The following is a 23,755-nucleotide window of genomic DNA, read 5'->3' as shown; positions in this document are numbered from 1 at the left end:
AAAACCCTCACCATCTCACCTTAGTACTGTAAAACTCTCAATTAAAATATCGATTGTAACTTAGATTGGATTGAATGATGTGTGAATAAAATTGTCTAAAGCTGAGCAGAGAGATACAAGCACTGGAGAAAAGGTGGAGAGAGAGATGTGCCTAGTCACTGTTGGTAGGGAAGCGGAGTGGTGAACTCTTTGCAGTACAGTGTGGTAGCTCCACAGGTTAGGTGTGGGGTTGCCATATGATACTGAAACCCTCTAGTTAGGTCTATACTTGGAGGAGCTGAGAGTGGGGCCATGCATGGACATTTACACACTGGTGTTTATGGCGATAGGGCTCAATTGAAATAGAACAAAAATTTTTGCTGAAATGTTTGCACACTTTCTGCATTTTAAAATCATTTTCCTTTAAATTTGTAACTTTACACTGTAATACTTTTTGATAATCTCAAACTTATTCTGAATATTGCAAAATGACTACAATTTCCTCGCATCCCTGTTTGTAACATGACTTTATGTGTCTTCCCATTAAGTGGTGGAGTCTATTTCTTGAATTCTTATCTTGACCAGGTTTTCCAAATAGCCTGTTAACAAATGTAATGCAAGCAGATGTCGGAAATGTTGCGTCTTTGCTCCTAGGAACCCTTCCCTCCTGTGATTAAGACTAGCCCATAAAGGAAGAGAATCCTGGGCGGACAGGTTCCAGTCTTCCCAGTGTCCCAGCTGAAGTCCAGATAACTGAGTGTGACCATCCTAGACCACTGGATCCCAGCCAAGGTAGCCCAGATCAGAAAAAAAAAAAACTGCCTAGACAACCCATAAAGTCTGGAGAAGATTAACAGCTGTCATTCAGAACCACTAAGTTTGGGGGATAGTTTGTCATGCTTCAAAAGCTAACTGATACACTGTCTCAGTTTCCCAGAGGTGCTGCAACAAAGTACCACAGACCAGTTGGCTTAAGCTACATAAATGCTTTATCTCATGGTTCTGGGGATCAAAAGTCTAAAATGAAGGTTCCATCAGGGCATCCTCTTAAAGTGGAGAATGCATTGCTGCCTATCCCCTGGTTTCCAGTGGACACCAGTAACCCATGAAGTTCTTCAGCCTGTGGCATAATCCATCTGCCTGCCACATGGATGTCTCTCTCTCTCTCTGCCCCTGTCTTACTCCTATTGTGTCCAAATTTTCATTTTCTTATAAGAACACCAGTCACGTTAGTTTAGGACCCACCCGAATTCAGTGTGGCTCCACTTTAAATAACATCTTCAAAGATGCCGTTTAAATACTTTGCATTCATGAGACCCTGGGGTGAGGACTTGAACTTCACTCTTTTGGGGAGACAAGTAAATCCATAACATAGACTTTCCTTTCATCTTTGTCATATATGGCTTAACAGTTTTCAAAGGAGTATCAGAGTAAGAAAGTGAGCCAAAAATAAATGTACTCATACTTTAGGTTTTCTTCTATAGGTCAGAAATTTACATCCCATCATGGATAACGTATGTAGTATTATCTCTACCATCAGAATAGAAGTCACGCCTAGATTCTGAAATCACTGAAACCAAAATAAAAGGAATACCTGATGGTCTTTCCTGGGTCTGCCTCTATAATCCACGTGCAGTGAAGATTGTTGTCATAGGGAGCTGGATAGCCAGGAGACAAGATGCGCCCTGAAGTGGCAGCATGAATCCGACCACCGCATTCCGCTGTAAAGTATATGGAAAGATGGGGAATATACTCCACATATCACAAGTTTCTATTTAACTTCTTTAGAAACCCAAATGATCATTTCAGCAATATATACAGAGAAAAAAAGATCGCAATAATTCTAACTTTATCTTTTCCCTTCTTTATTTCTTCCCAACCATTACCCTGACAGGCATTATTTTCCACATAATTATAGCCAGAAAGATAAAACAATGAAACACTCATGTTATAATCCCAATAATATATCTGAGCCCATATCCTAAATAAATAAGAAATCTTTCATACTCAAGGGAAAAATTTAAACACACACACAGTTTTAGGAATGCAAACACACACACGCACACAATCTAGAAAGAAAACATTAAGTCAAGTCAATATGGTGCAAGTGCTCCAAGGTCAAATTTTCATGCAGTTATCCGAACTTGCTTTCAAACTCACCTATGCAAGAAGGCAGTGGTTTATCCCATACTCTTCTGTCTCCACTCAGGCAGGTGAGGGTGCTGCTGCCATGCATAGCATAGCCTGGATTACAGCTGTACAGAACTACAGTGTCAGTGAAGTGGCCCTCATCTCGGATCTTGTAGCCATAGTTAGGGATTCCTGGATCTTCACATTTTACTAGATCAAAACCTACAAGAAAGAAAGGGACAGCAAGAGAAGTAAAGGTAGAACATATGCTAGCACTAAAATAAAGATGCAGTAAAGCTGGGGAACCTTATTTGTTCCTCCCCATTAATATTATTAAGGAAAGTCTTTTTTCAAAAATTTCTGAATGGTCACCAGTGCAGCCAGCTATAATCCATATCTCCAGTCAGAATACTAGATGTGTACAGTAAGTTGCAAAGCTTTACCTGACTGAACTGCAAGACTTTGCTGCCTCCAAATCTGTTCTGTCACCACCTGGGACATGCAGGAGGGAAGGTTACACACATTTGTGCCACCAGGGATCTTTGCAGGGACTTGACCAACCATTCTCAAAAACCACCAATCCTCATGCCCACTTCTTCCAAACTCTAAGGTCTTCATGGGGAATTAAAAAGTTGTTCCTCCCCGCAAAAGTCTGAGGACTTATGAATTACTACCTGCCACATACCTCATGACACACAATTATCAGCATCTCTAGCAACTCCATGCAAAATAGAAATTCCATAAGTGAATCATTATAATGACTTCATCAAACTGAGCTCTTAAACCCAACTATATAGATGGTGGAAATGAAGATTCAGCTTCTGTCATGCTGAGAACTGCATATTGCTTTTGTATGAAGCAATATTTTAAGACCTTCTGTGAAGACAATCTCACAATAACATATTTCTCTCTTCAAACCATGATGCAAACGTTGAGTATTTTACAAATTAGAATTGGAAACTTGAAATATCATGTGGTCTACTTACTGTTATATCCACCTAACTCAACTCTTCCATTTCTCAAAAAAGAAAAAAAAAAAAGGAATGTGCTACATTTGCACTTTTTTTAAATCTGTCTATCATAACTTGCATTTTGAGATACCTTCTACTTAGGAAAAATATACTTAAATTCACCATACAATTTTACCCAGGAGATGTCTATAAAGTTGAGATTGAATTCTATAACTCTTTGTATGGAGGAAAGGAAAGTATGCAAATTTGATAATTTACACTTAGATGCTAAGCAAAGTTTTCTTCTCTAAAGTAGCAGCATTAGGCTTACCATTAGTGAGCTTATGAAAACTCTGATCTATTTAAGAAATACAATAAATTGTAATTCAAGATGTCTAGAATATAGAGAAAAGTAAATTTTAAACTTCCACAAAGAAGAGGAAGGAATAAGGAAAAATTTAATGGTCCCAATCCTATATGGTTCCGAGGATAATCCAAATATGTGGCTATGTCCCGGCTGCATGGTATAAAGATAAGTGGGGAGATTGTGACGTACTCAATTATTATATTAATATATAACAAAAAGCATGAATGTTAGCATCATAAGAGGCATTACAGATCATTTAGCCCTGTCTTCTTTTCACACAAGGAAAACAAATGGAAGTTTTTGTTGCTTTACTTGGTTCTTGTGTTTGGAAGTGATAGACTCTGAGTCATGCTTTAGAAATCAATATCATAGAAGGTGTCAGGAAGAGGGGGGAAATAGAAGAGGGGGAAGGTGTCAGGAAGTGGGACTTTTCATAGGTCACGCTTTGAGCAGGCTCCACTAATGGCAATAAATAATGTTTCTAGAGTATTACTCTGAATTCAAATAGAGTATGCTGAGGCTGAGCATCAATTGCCAGTGGAGCACAAAATTGGGAATATCCATTAGACAAATGAAATCCAGGTACATAAAATATAAACAAAAAGGGTAAAAAGTTTATAATTTTTTTTTATAATTGTAACATAACTCTGAATGAATTAAAAAAAAAATCTATACTAAGGTGATAGGCTAAAATACTAGTGGTGTGATGCAGGTCTTACCAGTGAAGAAAGATGCATACATATGACAAAAGGGGTTGAGAGGCAGGGGAAGGCTGAGTCAATGAGCAGTCATGACATGTTGTCTTGCTGGTGTGATCTGAGCTTCTGATTTCTCAGGGGGCACTAGAAATCTATATTTTTATGGTTTTTAAAAATGCTTATTGAATGAATAGTTTGAAACCAAAAATGTTTAAAATACTGGATTAGATTGATGAAGTTGGTGTAAATGCCATTAAAAGAACTACATAATTTAGCAATATTTAAAATTTTATAAATGCCTGGCATCATTTAAACTTGTCAACTGGTTAAAAGGACTATATTCAGAACTCAGAATGAGAATAATTTGGCCCATTTCATTTAAAGCTTTTAAACTAAGCTGTGAGACACAAATATCTGATAGGAATCATGAAAGATTGGACCCAGAAATGGTCTCAGTAACTTCTCCAAGACCTTTCACTTTTAAAATAAATTATTTCCTGACAGTAGGTTGTTATACAGCATGTATTAGATTTTAGGGTTTCTTCCTTTGATGTTTATGCCTATGTTGGTAAAGTAAAGGCAGTGATTTTCCTCTGTGACTTAGGAAATGTCTCATAAGTACTACAGGTAATTTATTGATATTAATTCTTAAAATGTCATTCAGAAGATCCTCCTATGTTCAGAGAGTATGACCTTTAAAGATGTCAATTGAATAAATTACCAAAGTTCTAACATCCAAAAATAACTCATTTTAAAATTGGTGTGAAGAAAGGTTTTCCCCTGCTCTAAAATTTGCATTAAAGTCTTTTTTGGAACTAGGCAGGAACAAGTATGAAAAAAAAAATGAAATAAGGAAACCAATGATGATTTCTCAATAAAAAAGTCATGTAAACTTTACTTGGGATGAATATTTTACAGGCATTTCTGTTTTATTCCTTTTCTAAATATTCAATCCTATTACTGTTTCTATTTCTTTTTAACTTTGTATTTTTTTAAAGCATTTACTGAGATATATCCACTGTCTTACAATCTGAAGTTGAATCAATGACTTTTAATGCTATCACCGAGTTGGGCATTCATTACAACAATCAATTTTCAGAACATTTTCATTACTCCAAAAAGAAAAACCCCAAACTTAGCAATCACCTTTCAAACCCTCTATTCCTCCCCAGGCTTACATAACCACTAATCTAATTCTGTCTCTATAGATTTATTTATATTTACATTTATACAAATGGAATAATACCATATGTAGAGCTTTGTGTCTGGTTTCTTTCACTTCACATAATGTTTTTAAATTATTGTTATTATTAGTTTAATTAAAGAACTTGTAGGTTAAATAAAGATCATACAAAAACATAACACTCTCATATACCTCCCTAATGTTGACACTTTCCATTTGTTTGATACATTTGTTACAATTAATTAAATAATATAAACTAAGTATAGTCTATAGTTTGCATTAGGTGCATTTTGTCCCATATACCACTCTATTATTAACACTTTGTAACAGTGATGTAAATTTGTTTTAATTCATGAAAGAACATTCTTATACTTGTACTATTAACCACAGTCATCATCTACAACATGGTTCATTGTGTTGTAAGTCCCATATTTTATCCTCTAACTTTTTTCTAGTAACATACATGGCCCAAAACTTCCCCTTTCAACCCCATTTACATGCATAATTCAGTGTTGTCAATTACACTCACAATAATGTGCTATCTTCCTTACCAGCCATTTACAATCAACCTAATTAGAAATTCTGCAAAAATTAAGAGGATGCTCCCCATTCTCCACTCTGCTCCCCACTCTATCTCCTGGTAACCTAGATTCTAACTAATATGAGTTTACTTATAATTAGTTCATATCAGCAAGATTGTACAATATTTGTCCTCCTGTGTCTGGCTTATCTCACTCAACATAATTTCCTCAAAGTTCATCCGTGTTGTTGCATGCATCAGGACTTATTTTTCTCTTAAGGTTGAATATTATTCCATCATATGTATATGCCACAGTTTGTTATCCATTCACTGATTGATGGACACCTGGTTTGCTTCCATTTTTGGCAAATGTGAATAATGCTGCTATGAACACCGGTGTGCAAATATCTATTTGAGTCCCTGCTTCCAGTTATTCTGTGTATATACTTACTAAAGGGATTGCCAAATCATTTGACAATTCTATATGTAGCTTCCTGAGGAACTAACAAACTGTCTTACACAGAGGCTATACCATTTTACATTCCCACCTGCAATCAATGAGCATTCCTATTTCTTCATACCCTTTCAACCCTTGTAAATTTTTCTTTTTTTTTTTTTTTGTTAAATGGTAGCCATCTAGTGGTTGTGAAATGATATTTCATTGTGGTTCTGATTTTGCATTTCCCTAAGCTAGTGCTATGGAACATCTTATCTTATGCTTTATGGGCCATTTTTGCTTTCCTCTTTGGAAACATGTCTATTCAAGTATTTTGCCCATTTTAAAATTATTTTTCTTTTAATGGTTGAGTTGTAGGGTTTCTATATATATCCTTGGCATTAAACCCTTACAAGGATATGTGGCTTCCAAATACTCCCTCCCATTGGGAAAGTTGCGTTTTTGCTTTCTTGACAAAGTCCTTTGAAGCAAAAAAGTTTTTAAATTTGAGAAGGTTCTTTTATCTGTTTTTCCCACTTGGGAACCTTCTCAAATAGATGTGAAGGTCTATTTCTGAACTCTAAGGTCAATTCCATTGGTCAATATATCTACATGTATGTGAGTGGCATGCTGTTTGGACCAAAATAGCTTTGTAGTATGCCTTATGTCAGGAAGTGTGAGTTCTCCAACTTCATTCTTCTTTTACAAGATATTTGTTGCTGTTTTGGGTCCCTGAGATGTCCAAATAAATTTGATTACTGTCTTTTCCATTTCTGCAAAGTAGGCTCTTGGAATTTTGACTGGGATTGCATTGAATTTGTAAATTGATTTGGGTAGAATTGCCATTTCAATGACATTTAGTCTTCCAATCCAAGAATATGGAATGCCCGCTTGTTTATGTAGGTTTTCTTTGATTTCTTTTAGCAATGTTGTATAGTTTTCCTTGTACGAGTTCTTTACATCTGTGATAGTTAGGTTCTGCTGTCAACTTAACCAGGTAACGTGCCCAGTTGTCTGTTCAGGCAAGCACTGACCTGACCATTGCGGCAAGGATATTTCATAGCTAGTTGATTTATTAAATCATCATTCAGTTGCTTGCAGCTGTGGCTCATTACATCTGCTATCAACTAAGGGTGTGTCTCCTGTAAATGAGATAATATCTTGGAATATCTTTTTCCAAGCTTTCACTTTCAACCTATTTGTTTCTTTGGGTATAAGGTGAGTCTATTGTATGAATCATGTAGATGGATCATTATTTTTATTCATTCTGCTAATCTGTGTCTTTTGATTAGGAATTTTAATCCATCAAGATTTAATATCATTTATAGAAAGGCAGTATTTACTTAAACCATTTTATCCTTTGGTTTCTATATGTCATATCTCATTTTTTTCTATCTTTTTATCCTTTTAGTTACCCCTACTGATAATCTTCATTTTACACTCTCCTTCAAGCTTTTGTCTCCTGTCTTTTCTGTTCCGCCTGTGTAACTCCCTTTAGTATTTTTTGTAGGGTAGGTCTCTTTTTGATTAATTCTCTCAGTTTCTGTTTATTTGTGAATATCTTAATCTGTCATTTTTGAAAGGCAGTTTGGACAGATAACTCTTGGCTGCCAGTTTTTCTCTTTCAGTACCTCAAATATATCATACTACTTTTTTTCTCACTCCCATGGTTTCTGATGAGAAATCAGCCCTTAATCTTATTGCTGTTCCCTTGTATGTGACAAATCACTTTTCTCTTGCCGCTTTTCGAATTCTCTCTTTATCTTAGGCAATTGACATTCTGATTAGTATGTGCCTTGGAGTGGGTCTATGTGGGCTTATACTGGTTGGAGTGCATTGTATATACTGGACTTGAATTCTTATGTCTTTCATATGAGTTGGGAAATTTGGGGTCATTATTTCCTCAAATATTCTTTCTGCTCTTTTCCCTTCTCTCTTCTTTTTGGGACACCCATGATGTGTATGTTTCTGTGCTTCATGTTGTCATTCAATTCCCTGAGACTTTGTTCAATTTTCTCCTCATCTTTTCTCCATCTGTTCCTCTGTCTTTAAGATTTCAATTGTCATATCCTCTAATTCACTGATTCTTTCTTCTGCCTGTTCAAATCTGCTCTTGTATGCTTCTGGTGTGTTTTTAATCTCTTCTACTGTGCTTTTCATTTCCATATGTTCTTTTAGGTTACTTTTCACATTTTAAAGTTCTTCTTTATGTTCATCCAGTGTCTTTTAATATTCTTTATGTGTTTAGCCAAATTTTCTTTCATCTCCTTGAATTTATTTAGGAGATTTGTTTGAACATCTTTGATGAATTGTTCCAAATTCTGTCTCTTCTGATGTTTTACTTTGTTTATTTGATTGGGCAGTATATTCTTGTTTCTTAATGTGACTTGTAACTTTTTCTGCAGTCTGGATATCAGATTATCTTGATTAGTTTACTTTTCAGGTCATTTTACTCTCTTTCATTGGGTTTCATTCTTGATTGGCTTTGTGTTAAGGCTCTTTTTTTTTTGATACTTGGTTCAACTTATTCTAGAGTTGCTCATGTTTAACTGATCATAATTTTTCAACTCTTCTTCATCTGATTCTTATCCTGGGAATGCAGTACAATTTTTAAGACTGTACTCTTTGTGCAATTGCTTCATCCCTGTCCTCCCTCCCAAGAGAAAGCTTTCTTTCCTCTTTTACTTCTTGGGAACTGTGATCCATTCTGTTTGTTTCTGTTTTGCCTCTTTTTTTTTTTTATTCTCCTTACCTTATCTTAGCTATATTTTGTCTGGAGGGCAAATTCTGGGAGGAGGATCACCCCAGAGAGGACTTTCCCAAATCAGCATTTCTCAGCCAAACAGGACCAGAGACCCAAAAGAGTGGCAGAGATAATTTCCAAAGAGCCTTGGGGTGAGGGTCAGGAAAGTCATTAAGAAGCTTTTCGATGGCTCCCAAAGTATGCACTTTCCTGGCCTTTCCAGAAGATGCTGCTCTGCAGTAAACTGTTCCCCATAGCCTTAAGGAGAGTGTGCATCTTTAAACAGGCACTGCCTTCATCCACTTGGGGTGTGGTTGAAACAATGGCTGTAGTGATCCTTGTCCAGGGTGGGCTAAAACAGCAGTTCAGAGTCAATACCCAGAGATTTAAATTCACTGATGAAAAGCCATAATCAGTAATCAGCTGTGCCCCTACTCACTCTTGGGGAAGAGTGCTTCCACATGCCTCCCCATCCAAAGCAGCCAACCAAGGATTGGACCTGAGGCGGCTCACTTCAAGAGTGGAGGATAAAAAAATAAAAAGAGTAGAGGATAGGTGCCAATAGTTGCCACAGAGTGACTTACTCCATTCTTTATTGCAGTTTTTCTGCCTCTTTGCCCTGCTCTTCCCTCGTTGCTGCACAGTGTTCCCATGGCCTCCATGGGAACCCAAGAGCCCCAGAGCAGTTGTTTCAGGCAGCTTCTGTCTATCCACTAGCTGTTTTTCAAGGATGAGTGAGCACTAGAACTTCTTATTTCACTATCTTCCCCACAAGTTCCTGTTGTTTTTAGCCACATCTTGTCATGCATACAAGGTCAGCAAAGTTATTTATGAGCTAGTACTTAGTCTTTATACTAACAACTGTCTGTTATTTTTTATGATGCTTTCTTTTATTTTTGCAAAAAACCACCTAAGACTTTTGATTGCATCATGAAATTTATTGCTTGAAAAGAAGTTCTATGCTTAATTTCTAAATACCTAAAGCTTCTATGTTCATCCAATGCTGTTATAGGAAATACATTCCTCTTTCCTGTAAGAAAGTTAAAAAAAAAAAAGTTTTTGGGCATTCCAGAATTCAGGTGTCCAATTTTTCACTCCACTGAAGAATATATTCTTCTTTCTAAGCTTCTGCTATGATTTAATAATTTCATGGAAATGTATAGCTAGAGGTGGAATCATAGACATTTATACCTGGAGGAAATATTGAAGGTTATATTGGTCAACCTTTTGAAAGGTTTAGAGTCAGTTCTCTAGAAACTTTACTTTTTATTTTGTTTTGTTTGCTGCATGACAAAATTGGCCTGCCTACACAAATTACCCAAGGCAAGTCGGTACCATGAAATCAAAGCATCTCTCAAGATATCATAATTCATTAGACTTAGATTCAGTTCTTGACTCCCGGGCTTTTGCTCTGTCCACATATACTAGGAAAGCAAACTTAGCTCTGCTATCTCTTTGTCCATAAATTTAATGGGATTCATTTCAATTGAGTTTTTCTTGCCATGGTTAATAAATAATATACTATCATTTTTTCCTTCTAAAATATTCAACACTGTTATTAAATATTGATAAATAAGTTGAATTGATTTGCAATATCAGAATTCTGAAATGATGATATACAATACTGTGGTGTTGCTTGCTGTTTGCTTCAGGAGAGGTTTTTCTGTTGTTCATAAAAATTCAAATATATTTTGTTAAGAAATTATAACCACATCTCTAGAGATATCCCTCCAAGGAAGAGATATCTCTGCCTTACTTAGAATGTAATGTGTCTTAGAACGGTTAGTCTTCTGACTGCTCAAGAGAAATAACTTTGAAAACATACAGAAGATATCCTACATTTATTTATCTTGAGGGCATTAATTTGTAAGAAAACAGTGTACAAATAAAGTAACTGTATCTTTTTTATTCTGTAGTCCCTCTAAAAAGATTAAAGCTAGTTATTTGTGTCAAAACATTGAGTTAAAATTGATGCTTGACCAAAAGGGGGAAGAGTGAAATGAGACAAAGTGGCGATGGATGAGATTCCAAACAGAGTCGAGAGGTTATCCTGGAGGTTATTCTTATGCATTAAGTAGATATCACCTTGTTATCCAAGACATAATGGAGAGGCTGGAGGGAACTGCCTGAAAATGTAGAGCTGTGTCCCAGTAGCCATGTTTCTTGAGGATGATTGAATGATGATATAGCTTTCACAATGTGACTGTGTGAAAACCTTGTGACTGATGCTCCTTTTATCTACCTTGTCAACAAATGAGTAGAACATATGGAATAAAAATAAATAATAGGGGTAACAAATGCTAAAATAAATTTAGTTTGAAATACTAGTGATCAGTGAAAGCGAGGGGTAAGGGGTATGGTAGGTATAGACTGTTTTTTTTTCTTTTCTGTTTTCATTTTATTTCTTTTTTATTGTCTTTTTATTTCTTTTTCTGAATTGATGCAAATGTTCTAAGAAATGATGAATATGCAACTAAGTGATGATATTGTGAATTACTGATTAAAAATGTTGGTGTTTTATTTGGTCTGTTAATTTTTTAAAATTAATAAGTAAATAAATTAATTTAAAAATTAATGCTTGGGTCTAATTGGTAATCTGCATTCATAAAAGCAGCAAAGGTGCTACGAACAAAACTTTCTATTAAAAATAAGCTTCAAACATCAGACTGGTGAAAATTACCACTCCATGTCCTTTGCAATAATTTCCCAGTTTTAATATTTTTAAAGATTAAGTCTGATATTTCTTCAAAATCTTGCAAATTGTTAGTGTTACAAGACACTTGTTTAAACTTTCAAGTAGTTGGACTATTTGTTATCTTCCAAATAAAGCCATTGTGTGCAAAAAAAAAATGTTCAAATGAAATCCATGTAGGCTGAACAAAGGGAACTGAAATGATGTGAATTTCTTAGACTCAAGCTAAGCAACTCTTGAGAATGTGCTTTCATGTTCAGACAAACTTTGAAACATAATTGAAGAAGAATACTTGCCATTTATGAATCTCTCATAGCTTCTGTCAAAAGCAACTGAAAAAAACTTTAAATGTTTATAGAGACTCATTATTTCATAACTTTACCTAAAACTTATTTATTTCATTTTGGAAAATGTACCTTTCGGTAAAATTTCCTCAGTTATCTGAGAAACACTGACATTCTCAAAAAAAAAAAAAAAAGGTTGTATTTTCATACAAACATTCAGTAAAAAGGGAAAGTACATAGGAAATTTAAATACTCAATTTTATTTAACTCTTTATTTGCAGTCATACAGAAAGAAAAGGAGTTCAAGAAGAGGCCATTGCTTAAACTTATTTTGTTATTCACTTGAGAATTTCAATAATAGTGTATTTCCTGAAATGCTTGAATTATCCATTTTTTTAAAACTCAACTCTCACTCATAAATACAATCTGGTTGAGGAATACATGTGTTTGATTTTTAAATTATGATTTATTAATATATATCTACTTTTTTTTTTAGCTAGAACTGTTATTGGTTTCAAATTGATTTGTCAGCTACTTTTTATTTAACTAAATTTCCCCACCATTTGTACATTTATATTAAGCTTTGTCATTGTTATTCTGTGAATGTGTGAGCAATCTTAGGGAAAAATACTTCTTTTTTTTCCCCCTCAAAATAGCAATATTCAATAGGATGGTGATGATGTTTAAACAGAAAAGTGAACTTATGAGCTCCAGAGTAAAACATCAAAAAAGTGCAAAGCCATGAATAAAAATCAGGTAACCAAAATAACCACCTATTTTTCTGACTATCAAATGAATCGTGAGTAACATAAAGCAAGCTAATCACAGCTAAGAATTCCAGGAGTCAATCACGAAATATTTCATAATTCTAAATATATAAACCTAAAATAAATCTTTAATGTTTGATGAACTAAGACCTTCTGCAGTGCTACCCAGTAATCCGAATTCTTAATATGTTTTGAAACTTTTCATAAAAGAAGTCCAATTATTCAGCTTGTCACTGATTTTAAGCATTAAACATCGTGGATCGTTAGCACGAGGATATTTAAATCTTAGAGAATTTGAGAATCAAGGAACTTGGAGCAAGATCAGGATCCAGCATCTAAGTGGATTGACTGGAAATGAATAGACTGAGCCCATTTCAATCAATCTGGATCAGTTTTTAAATGCATCTTATTAGTGAATATTGTTTTAACCTATACACGGTGGTAAGAATTTATAATCAGGGCAGTGACTCTCTTTTCAAAACATATTTATTATCACTTCTGATCCAGGAACTTTGTTGGGCAGTGTGAGTGCAGTTGAATGAAACAGAGCCCCTATCGTCCACAGTCTACTTGGTTACAGATTAGAAAATAAATATTGAGAAAAACAGTATGATAAATGCTATGTATTCATTTGTGTGACAACCTAGAGAGGCACGAAAGGAAGCTAGGAGTTGTTGAAGGAAGAGGACAAAGCTTTGTAGAAAAGGTACTATTTGATCCATCTAGAAGGATGATTAGACATTCAGTAGATCAGAAAATCAGATGGAGGAGTCTTATAAAAATGCTATAGTTTAAAAGAATGTGGTATATCCTGAGAAGACAACAATTTCTGGTAGCATCTTATCTGCATACATTTGTGCTGAATATGTGGATATTGGGATTAGGATTGGATTGCTGTAACACAGGAAAGGTTATGGACAAGATTGGAAAGGGCTAGCCTCAAACACTGAGGAGCTCAGACCTACTGAATACATAATGGGGGAAAAAACAGGCACAGGTGTTTACACAAAGAAGTGACGCAAATGCATTTGTATTTTAAAGAGATAATTAGTAGTAACATGGAGCATAGATTGGAGTGGAAAAATGCATAGGCAGGAATACTGCAATGATATTTATTTAATGTTGAAGGTCAAACTGAAGTAATAGATGAAAGGTAAGATTGAGGGTGTTTATTAAGCATGAAAATATATTAATATATTCTCTGGAAATATATGATAGTGCATCTCTCTCAAAAGAGATGAAGGGAGGTGGAAGACCAGTAGATGAAAGATGGGTTGTCTCTGATGAGGAAAAAACAAGGAGGTAAAGAACAGAGCTCACGCAAGAGATAGAGTAGATACAAGAGAAACACCAGTAGTGTCAAGTTATAAATGTTACTGTTGTCTCATTATGAATCTATGGTCCTAATCTGGAGAAGTAACGAAATTCTTTACTTACAACTTCTATACAGTAATTAAAAATAAGTATACACTGAACATTTAGGGGGCATAGAACAAGAAAATCTTGGTCTATATGAAGGTTATACTCCAAAACAAAAATCAGACATAACAAATAGCAACAGAGTGTACTAAGTAAACAAGTAATAGAAATATGTAAAACATGAATCAACACTGGCATTTAATCATAACAAATGCATTCACTCTTATTTCTAACATATTTGTATTCTCTGTTGTCCCTGACACTTATTTTCTGTTAGCTTTTCTATTTTTTTTTTTAACCAATTATGTAAGTGCATATGTACCCATTTCTCTGTATATTGGTGATAATGATTGGGGAAAGCACAAAAGGTCCTTTTCCCTTTTTAATTTTTTTTTTAATAGGAACCTCCATACGTTTTTATAACCACTGCTCCTTTTATGATACAGAATTAGCCTACAGTTATCTGATTAATATTAGTATTTGTCAGGATTTACTGCTAAATGTTTTCACATTATACATGACTTCTGCATCATATTTTAATTTAAAATAAAAATGTTGATGTGGAAAACTACTACTCTGAGTGTTAAAGTAAGCTTTTAGTATTATTCTCCTAAAATGTCCTTTTAATTATGATTTCTACCTGATGGTGAAGCTACTATATTATATATAGTAGCTTAATCTAGCAATATTTCTTTTTCTCATGAAATATATTCGAGGGTATAATTTCCTAATAAAACATTTTCTATTCTTTTTTGACCTAATATATTAATGGATATCTGGTTGAGAATGCATATCTAGAGTATCTTAAACTTTTAGCTAAACTATTAATTTATTAATTAAATCAGTTAGTATATATTTATAAAGTGCCTATCTGCTCTAGATATTTTGCAGGGTACTGAAGATGCAAAATTAATTAACTCTAGTCCTTGCCCACCAGGAGCTCACAATCTGTATAGGAAGAAAATCGCCATATAACCACAAAGATCAACATATTCTAACTTAGAGGGACATTGACTCATCAATTCAACACATATCATTGAGCACTTAGTATATGGTATTTTCACATGACACCGTATATTATATGGAATTTAAATGTAAAGACATAGTCCTGCTCCTCAGGGCTGAATTTCATTGGATGTCTTAATACTACATAAATGAGAAATTAAGGAGAACAGAATGGACAAGCATCATTTTTAAGTGGTACTCAGAGGAGGAGTTCAGTGAGCTGGCGTCTTTTGGTTACTTCTGGAGGGCTTCTGTGAAAACAGGATAGTAGTACAGGGCACCCATTTATAGGCAGCCACTCAGCAAGAAATATGGCTGCTTCTAAATGAGCCACCTGTACTTTCCAAAGCGCACATAGAGGACTGTAAAATAACACATGTCAAGCTTGATTGTGGATGCTTCCTTCATTTTCATAAATAATAATAAAAAACATACACACATATATACATTTATACAAGGGGATGTCCAGAAGCACAAGTACAACGAAATGACTTCAGCCTACCATATATCACAATTTATTACATAAAATTACATGAAATGAAATGTAATTTTATTATCTTCAGAACATATTGCAAAACAGAGTGATGGTTTTTATCTTTCTACATGCAGCAATATTTAAGAAATAATTACCTCTCCACAAAAGTCTATTTTGTCTAAAAATAATATATCTAAAAAATAAATCTCATTATGTTTTCTTTTTTAACTCTGAAACTCACTAATTGTTTAAAATTCCTTGACAATTTCAAGCATCTGATGAACTAATATTGATCCTTTAGAATTTGGTTCTGGGATTTTGCACCACTAAAGAACATTCATGGCCAACCAAATAGGACGTTAAGAAGAATGAAAATTTCACAGTACATACTTAGATATCATTTGATACTGAAACAGAATAGAAAGTAAAACTAGATCAAGTACAGATTTGGACTGCATGTGAAATTAAATATTATAATAAAAAGATAAAGAACAATGTGGAAAGTGAGAGGAAATTCTACCAAGGTAATCCAAATACCATAAAGAAACTATGTTGCCATTATATTATATTAAAATTCCATATTTTTATCACCAGCACATACTTTCAACAATGATTTTTTAAAGAAATGAGTATTTCTGTCAAATTGAATTAATTATATAATTATTTAATTATATAATTAATACATTATATATAATTATATAATAATTATTATATAATTATATAATAACTATTATATAATTATATAATTAATATATAATATAATATATTTAATTATATAATTATAAAGCTAGGAAAATTTTCAGAATATTTTTGCCATATTGCTTAAGAGAAAATCCATTAAATGAAAATGATGGGAAAATTGAAAAAGAGAGCAATTAGAAACAGCAGAATAAGTAATTTAGCTTTAAAACAATCACTCATAAGGGGTATAGGTTTCTCAGGATATTATTTTAACTGCCTTCATATGAATTTTCTAAACTTCAGTGATTCTTACATTTTGTATTTATTTGTTTTGATATGGGAGAATCCAAACTGAGGGTTTTTCTTATAAATTTACTTTAATAAGGAAAATGCAAGCCATGGTTAATTTATTATTTATCCCCATAGATTTAAGTATCTATTATATGCTTAGGAAACTGAAATATACTGAGTGACTTGCAAGATGCATATTTCAATGAAGATGATCATGGAAAGGAGCAGGGATATTGTCACAGTAAGAGGGGATGGTAATTTGCATTTATAAAACACATCCTCTCTGCTATGCATTGTATTAGGCAGCTTTGTCCATGTTATCTCTTTTAATCCCTACAATAATCTTACAAGAAAGTTAAAATTACAGGATTCTAAAAAAGTTAGACTTGAGAGCTTCGCTATAGATGAAATAAATGATGGCAACCCAGAAAAGGGCAGAATCTTTCTAGGACCTCACAGTCCAAGGATTTAATTATCACAGAATTGAATTTCAGGCTTTAGCTCAAGGAGGCAAAAGTCAAACTCTGAGAAGGCAGAAGCGAAGAGCAAACGAGAAAGTGTACCGTTCAGCATCTTAAGGAGTTGACTTCTGATATAGAGTGTGCTCCCTTTGAAGCGGACCCTCCTCCTATGGGTTCTGGAAAGGAACTTGCCTCTCAGGGGATGTGCCACTTCCACTGGACTCCTTTAGCCATTCTTACTAGTACCAGAAATATGTCAACTGAATAAGGGACTCGGATAAATATTTTGATTATATCCCTTCTCATTTGCTAAAGAAGATTCACCTGATTTTGCCCCCAAATTTTAATAAATAAAAATGAAAATATTCTTTAAATTCCCACTGTAGAGTTAACAACTTATCAATACTTCTTTTTTCACTCATAAATTAACTGTTCAATTTTCTTTTCCCCAGAAAAGTTGACAATGTTTTATCAAGAAACATAATGAATATATTCATATCAAATTTACCCAAAATCAAATGAACTTTACACTAACCCTCAAGAGATTATCCTTCAGGCAAGTAATGTCAAGAGCCCTGATTGCATGAATAATGTGCTTTCCTCTTTTTACCAGTTTGAAAGGATTATGTACACTAGAAAAACCATGTTTTAATTCTGATCCATCTTGTGGATGCAGCTGTTTATTTTAATCCCTCTTCTGCACTTTAGGTTGGAAACTTGATTAGGTAATCTCCATGGAGATGTGACTCACGCAATTGTGGGTATTAACCTTTGATTAGAGGGAGATGTGACTCTACCCATTCCAGGTGGGTCTTGATTAGTTTACTGGAATCCTTAAAAGAGGAAACACTTTGGAAAAAGCTTCAGAGAGCCACACACACACACAAGATGAGGGCCCATGCAAGCAGAGACCTTTGGAGATGAAGAAAGGAAATGCTCTTGGAAGAGCTTCAGGAAACAAGAAGCCTGGAGAGAAAGCTCGCAGATGTTGTCATGTTTGACATGTGCCTTTCCAGCTGAGAGAGAAACCCTGAACATCATTCACCTTCTTGAATCAAAGTATCTTTCCATGATAGCTTAGATCAGACATTTTTTGCAGCCTTGCTCTAACTTGGACATTTTCATAGCCTTAGAACTGTCAACTAGCGACTTAATAAATTCCTCTCTTTAAAAATTGTTCCTTTTCTGGTATATCACATTCTGACAGCCTGCAAACTAAACACTCTCTTTGTCTATTTCTTTATTGCCAAAATAAAAAAAAAATTTTTTAAAGAATAATCTAGGAGAAAGTTTCAGGGACCCATATTGGACAATGTCCAAAGACATTGAGTAGAACAAATAGAAAGATTGATGAATGAATGGATCCACACTGAGGGAGAGGCTGAGAACATTCTGATCAGGAGGCAAGCTGGGTCAATGGGCACTGGGACTAGTTGGGAGGGCATGGGAGAGAAGGAGAAAAGGAGAGTCATCTGAGAAGTTCTGAAATAATATACTGGACTAAGTCCTCAAATTCATTCCCCTTTGCCTCCTTCCCTCTGAGTTTCTTAAGTGTTAAATGTGTATTTCTTCCTGCCCCTACATTGTGAAGGTTTCTATAAGAAAAGGTAAAGGATTTATGAAAACACTTTGCGCTCTTCATAAGTAAATTCTCTCTCTATATATATGGGATTATCAACAATACTCAAATTTATTACAGTTGTTATTATTCATATGTTGTTACTTTTATTATTCTACAACAAATAAATTTGAAGTAATTCTCAAAGCATATGCCGTAATGCACCACCACAAGCAATTCTGTGATGTCATCAATTCCTAAGGAGTGACAGCAGCAACCAGACCACTTCTATCTAGCTTATGAGAGCATTAGGAGGTAAGAGTGCCAGTCCTCAGTTTCAATACCCCATTCTATCAAATAGTTTCTGTGGGAGTGATGGCCATCCATCAGTTTAATTGTGACTTGTAAGTGCCAATCAGTCTTATACAGCTTGCCTCTGAGATATTAATAATATGAACTGTAGGACCATAGTTCAACCTCAAACCACTGTGCTGAGATATAATGCTTGCTTATTTGGAACTTTTACATACAGGATATCAGGTTTCATATATATGAAACATCATGAAGAATTAAGTAGCAAAATCAAAATGCAAAATAAAAATGAGTAATCAGGAAGATGGTAGTATAGGAGAAGCAGAGCTAACTTTCCTTCTATGAAATAAATAGAAAAAAGGCATAAAATGACTAGGACAACAGTTCCAAGATATGAGTGGCCACATTATATAGGGAGGACCTAGATAAAAATGTGGAGAGATTATGACACAAAGGATTGCGTGAATTTATTTTAATCATGTCCAACTCTGGGGCCGGCTGCTATGTGCCACCCCACAGTGGTGAAGGAGCTGAGCCCTCCAGCTTCCCCATCTCCACAACCGGTTTAGGAGTCATCTCTCAGCCCCAAAGCCAGGAGCTCAGGTATAGGAATTTGGAAGTCCACAGACTTCTTTTAGCCCACTCAGAGAACTTGCTGTGGTGTGCAGTATCTAGCCCCAAACCTGAGGCACATTACTACGGGTGCTTGGTTTGGGGATGACTTGGGGAGTCTCCCCTTAGGAGGAGAGGGGACACAGAGCATAGCAGAGCTGATCTGACAATTAGCAGGCAATAGAAACACACTATGCTCTGCAGTCTGTGTCCTTTCTCCATGGAATCCCATGGCACTCACAGTGCGAATGACAGGGGCATGCTAGAGAGCCATACAAAAGCACCAAGAGCCTCAGCCCCACATCAGTGTCCCATGGTTCATGGTGGGCAGGGATCTTGCAGGCTGCTGACTAGCAGAGCACATATAAACTGGCTGAGGGCTGGGGAGGATGAAACTTACAACTCCACAGCCTGAGTTTCCTTTTCCTCAGAAGGCCGGTAATCATCAGACCCATCATGTCCTCAAGTGGATTCTCCAGCAAAATGCACAGCATCCACCTCAGACTCTCAGGGCTGGAGGTCTCCAGCATGCATGGAGACTGCCTCACTGACTGAAATTTTACCTGGTTTGGACCCCACCCAGCTGGCTGACACAGTCAGGGAAAAGCAGGCTTGAGAGAAGGAGGTGAACCAAGACCACCATCTACCAGGAATGTAGGGAAAGTGTACCCTAGCAAGTTGCTGTTTTGCCATATCTCCTATATAGGTCCAAATAGACTTACATCTCCCATGAGAGGCTTTGGCCTTGCTTGGACTGGAATAACCGACACACCGAATGCCAAAGGAAGCCTTCAATGCAAATCCAAGCAACTATAAAGCCTTAGGTGAGCTAGGGAAATAAACTGTTGAAATAATCTTATCAAGATAATCAAATGTGAAGAAATCAGCAGAAAATAACAAAGCACATGAAGGTGGAAGAAGAGATGGCCAAATGACCAAATTAAAGAAGAATTTGGAGCAAGTAATCAAATAAGTACATACAAATCCCCAAAATAACTTCAATGGGTTGGCCAAATACATAAAACATATCAAGAAGACACTAGAGGAGCATAAAAATAATTTGGAAGAGTAAATAGGAAAATAGCAGATCCTATGGAAATGAGAGATACTATAGATCAAATAAAAAATACGTTATAGACACACAACAGCAGATTTGAAGAAGCAGAAGAAAGAATAAGTGAACTAGAGGAGAACACAATTGAATGTGAATGCACTAAAGAACACATGGTGAAAAAGATGGGAAAATTTGAATTGAATATCAGAGAAATGACGTACAAGATGACGCACACAAATATAAGAATCACTGGTGTCCCAGACTGAAAAGAGAAAAGGGTGAGGAAGACTTTAAGAAGGGATAATTAGGAAAAACTTCCCAACCCTTATAAAAGACATATATATGCAAATCAAAGAAGCCCAATGAACTCCAAATGGAATATTTTGAAATAGAACCACTCCAAGACACATACTAATCAGGTTGTCAGATGCCGAAGAGGAGAAGAAAACCCTCAAAGCAGCAAGAGAAAAGCCATTCACTGCTACAGGGGAAGCCACATAAGACCAAGTACTGACTACTCAACAGGCCCCATGGAGGTGAGAAGGCAGTGGTATGACATATTTAATATTCTAAGAGAAAAAAATTTTTAGGCAAGAATTATTTAACCAGAAAAGCTGTCCTTCAAAAGTGAGGGAGAGTTTAAAATCTTCACACACAAACAAATGCTGAGGGAATATGTTTAAAAGGGACTTGCCCTGCAAGAAATACCAAAGGTTGTTCTGTCAGCTGAAAAAAAAAAAAAAAGACAAGAGAGAGAGAGGCCTTTACAAGGCACAGTTTTTTTGTTTTTTTTTTATTAATTAAAAAAAGAATTAACAAAACAATTAGAAATCATTCCAATCTACATGTACAATCAGTAATTCTTAATAACATCACATAGTTGCATATTCATCATTTCTTAGTACATTTGCATCGATTTAGAAAAAGAAATAAAAAGACAACAGAATAAGAATTAAAACAATAATAGAAAGAAAAAAACAAAAAAAACAAAACAAAAAACCTATACCTCACATGCAGCTTCATTCAGTGTTTTAACATAATTGCATTACAATTGGGTAGTATTGTGCTGTCCATTTCTGAGTTTTTATATCCAGTCCCGTTGTACAGTCTGTATCCCTTCATCTCCAATTATCCCTTCTCTTTTTTTTTTTTTTTTTAATTAACGGAAAAAAAGAAATTAACCCAACATTTAGAGATCATACCATTCTACACATGCAATCATTAATTCTTAACATCATCACATAGATGCATGATCATCATTTCTTAGTACATTTGCATTGGTTTAGAAGAACTAGCAACATAACCGAAAAAGATATAGAATGTTAATATAGAGAAAAAAATAAAAGTAATAATAGTAAAATCAAAACAAAACAACACAAAACAAAACAAAAACCTATAGCTCAGATGCAGCTTCATTCAGTGTTTTAACATGATTACTTTACAATTAGGTATTATTGTGCTGTCCATTTTTGAGTTTTTGTATCTAGTCCTGTTGCACAGTCTGTATCCCTTCAGCTTCAATTACCCATTGTCTTACCCTGTTTCTAACTCCTGCTGAACTCTGTTACCAATGACATATTTCAAGTTTATTCTCGAATGTCCGTTCACATCAGTGGGACCATACAGTATTTGTCCTTTAGTTTTTGGCTGGATTCACTCAGCAAATATTCTCTAGGTCCATCCATGTTATTACATGGTTCATAAGTTTATCTTGTCTTAAAGCTGCATAATATTCCATCGTATGTATATACCACAGTTTGTTTAGCCACTCTTCTGTTGATGGAGATTTTGGCTGTTTCCATCTCTTTGCAATTGTAAATAATGCTGCTATAAACATTGGTGTGCAAATGTCCGTTTGTGTCTTTGCCCTTAAGTCCTTTGAGTAGATACCTAGCAATGGTATTGCTGGGTCGTATGGCAGTTCTATATTCAGCTTTTTGAGGAACCGCCAAACTGCCTTCCACAGTGGTTGCACCCTTTGACATTCCCACCAACAGTGGATAAGCGTGCCTCTTTCTCCGCATCCTCTTCAGCATTTGTCATTTTCTGTTTTGTTGATAATGGCCATTCTGGTGGGTGTGAGATGATATCTCATTGTGGTTTTGATTTGCATTTCTCTAATGGCCAGGGACATTGAGCATCTCTTCATGTGCCTCTTGGCCATCCGTATTTCCTCTTCTGAGAGGTGTCTGTTCAAGTCTTTTTCCCATTTTGTAATTGGGTTGGCTGTCTTTTTGTTGTTGAGATGAACAATCTCTTTATAAATTCTGGATACTAGACCTTTATCTGATATATCATTTCCAAATATTGTCTCCCATTGTGAAGGCTGTCTTTCTACTTTCTTGATGAGGTTCTTTGATGCACAAAAGTGTTTAATTTTGAGGAGTTCCCATTTATTTATTTCCTTCTTCAGTGCTCTTGCTTTAGGTTTAAGGTCCATAAAACCGCCTCCAGTTGTAAGATCCATAAGATATCTCCCAACATTTTCCTCTAACTGTTTTATGGTCTTAGACCTAATGTTTAGATCTTTGATCCATTTTGAGTTAACTTTTGTATAGGGTGTGAGAGATGGGTCTTCTTTCATTCTTTTGCATATGGATATCCAGTTCTCTAGGCACCATTTATTGAAGAGACTGCTCTGTCCCAGGTGAGTTGGCTTGACTGCCTTATCAAAGATCAAATGTCCATAGATGAGAGGGTCTATATCTGAGCACTCTATTCGATTCCATTGGTCGATATATCTATCTTTATGCCAATACCATGCTGTTTTGACCACTGTGGCTTCATAATATGCCTTAAAGTCAGGCAGCGCGAGACCTCCAGCTTCGTTTTTTTTCCTCAAGATGTTTTTAGCAATTCGGGGCACCCTGCCCTTCCAGATAAATTTGCTTATTGGTTTTTCTATTTCTGAAAAATAAGTTGTTGGGATTTTGATTGGTATTGCATTGAATCTGTAAATCAATTTAGGTAGGATTGACATCTTAACTATATTTAGTCTTCCAATCCATGAATGTGGTATGCCCTTCCATCTATTTAGGTCTTCTGTGATTTCTTTTAGCAGTTTTTTGTAGTTTTCTTTATATAGGTTTTTTGTCTCTTTAGTTAAATTTATTCCTAGGTATTTTATTCTTTTAGTTG

The 23,755-nt window shown here is 35.2% G+C and overlaps 1 protein-coding gene across 1 annotated transcript in view; it reads right to left on the bottom strand.

Annotated features, from left to right (window-relative positions):
* CSMD1 (CUB and Sushi multiple domains 1) overlaps positions 1–23,755 on the bottom strand; it is a 519,811-nt gene that overhangs the window by 370,046 nt on the left and 126,010 nt on the right. The window contains 2 exon segments of the mRNA XM_077151716.1: positions 1,574–1,700; positions 2,140–2,331. Of these exon segments, the coding sequence (XP_077007831.1) occupies positions 1,574–1,700; positions 2,140–2,331 (319 nt within the window).

This window comes from Tamandua tetradactyla, chromosome 3 (assembly GCF_023851605.1).
Source record: "Tamandua tetradactyla isolate mTamTet1 chromosome 3, mTamTet1.pri, whole genome shotgun sequence".
Taxonomy (NCBI): domain Eukaryota; kingdom Metazoa; phylum Chordata; class Mammalia; order Pilosa; family Myrmecophagidae; genus Tamandua; species Tamandua tetradactyla.
The sequence above is the reverse complement of the archived record's forward strand: the minus strand, read 5'-3'. Positions and strand labels throughout refer to the sequence as shown.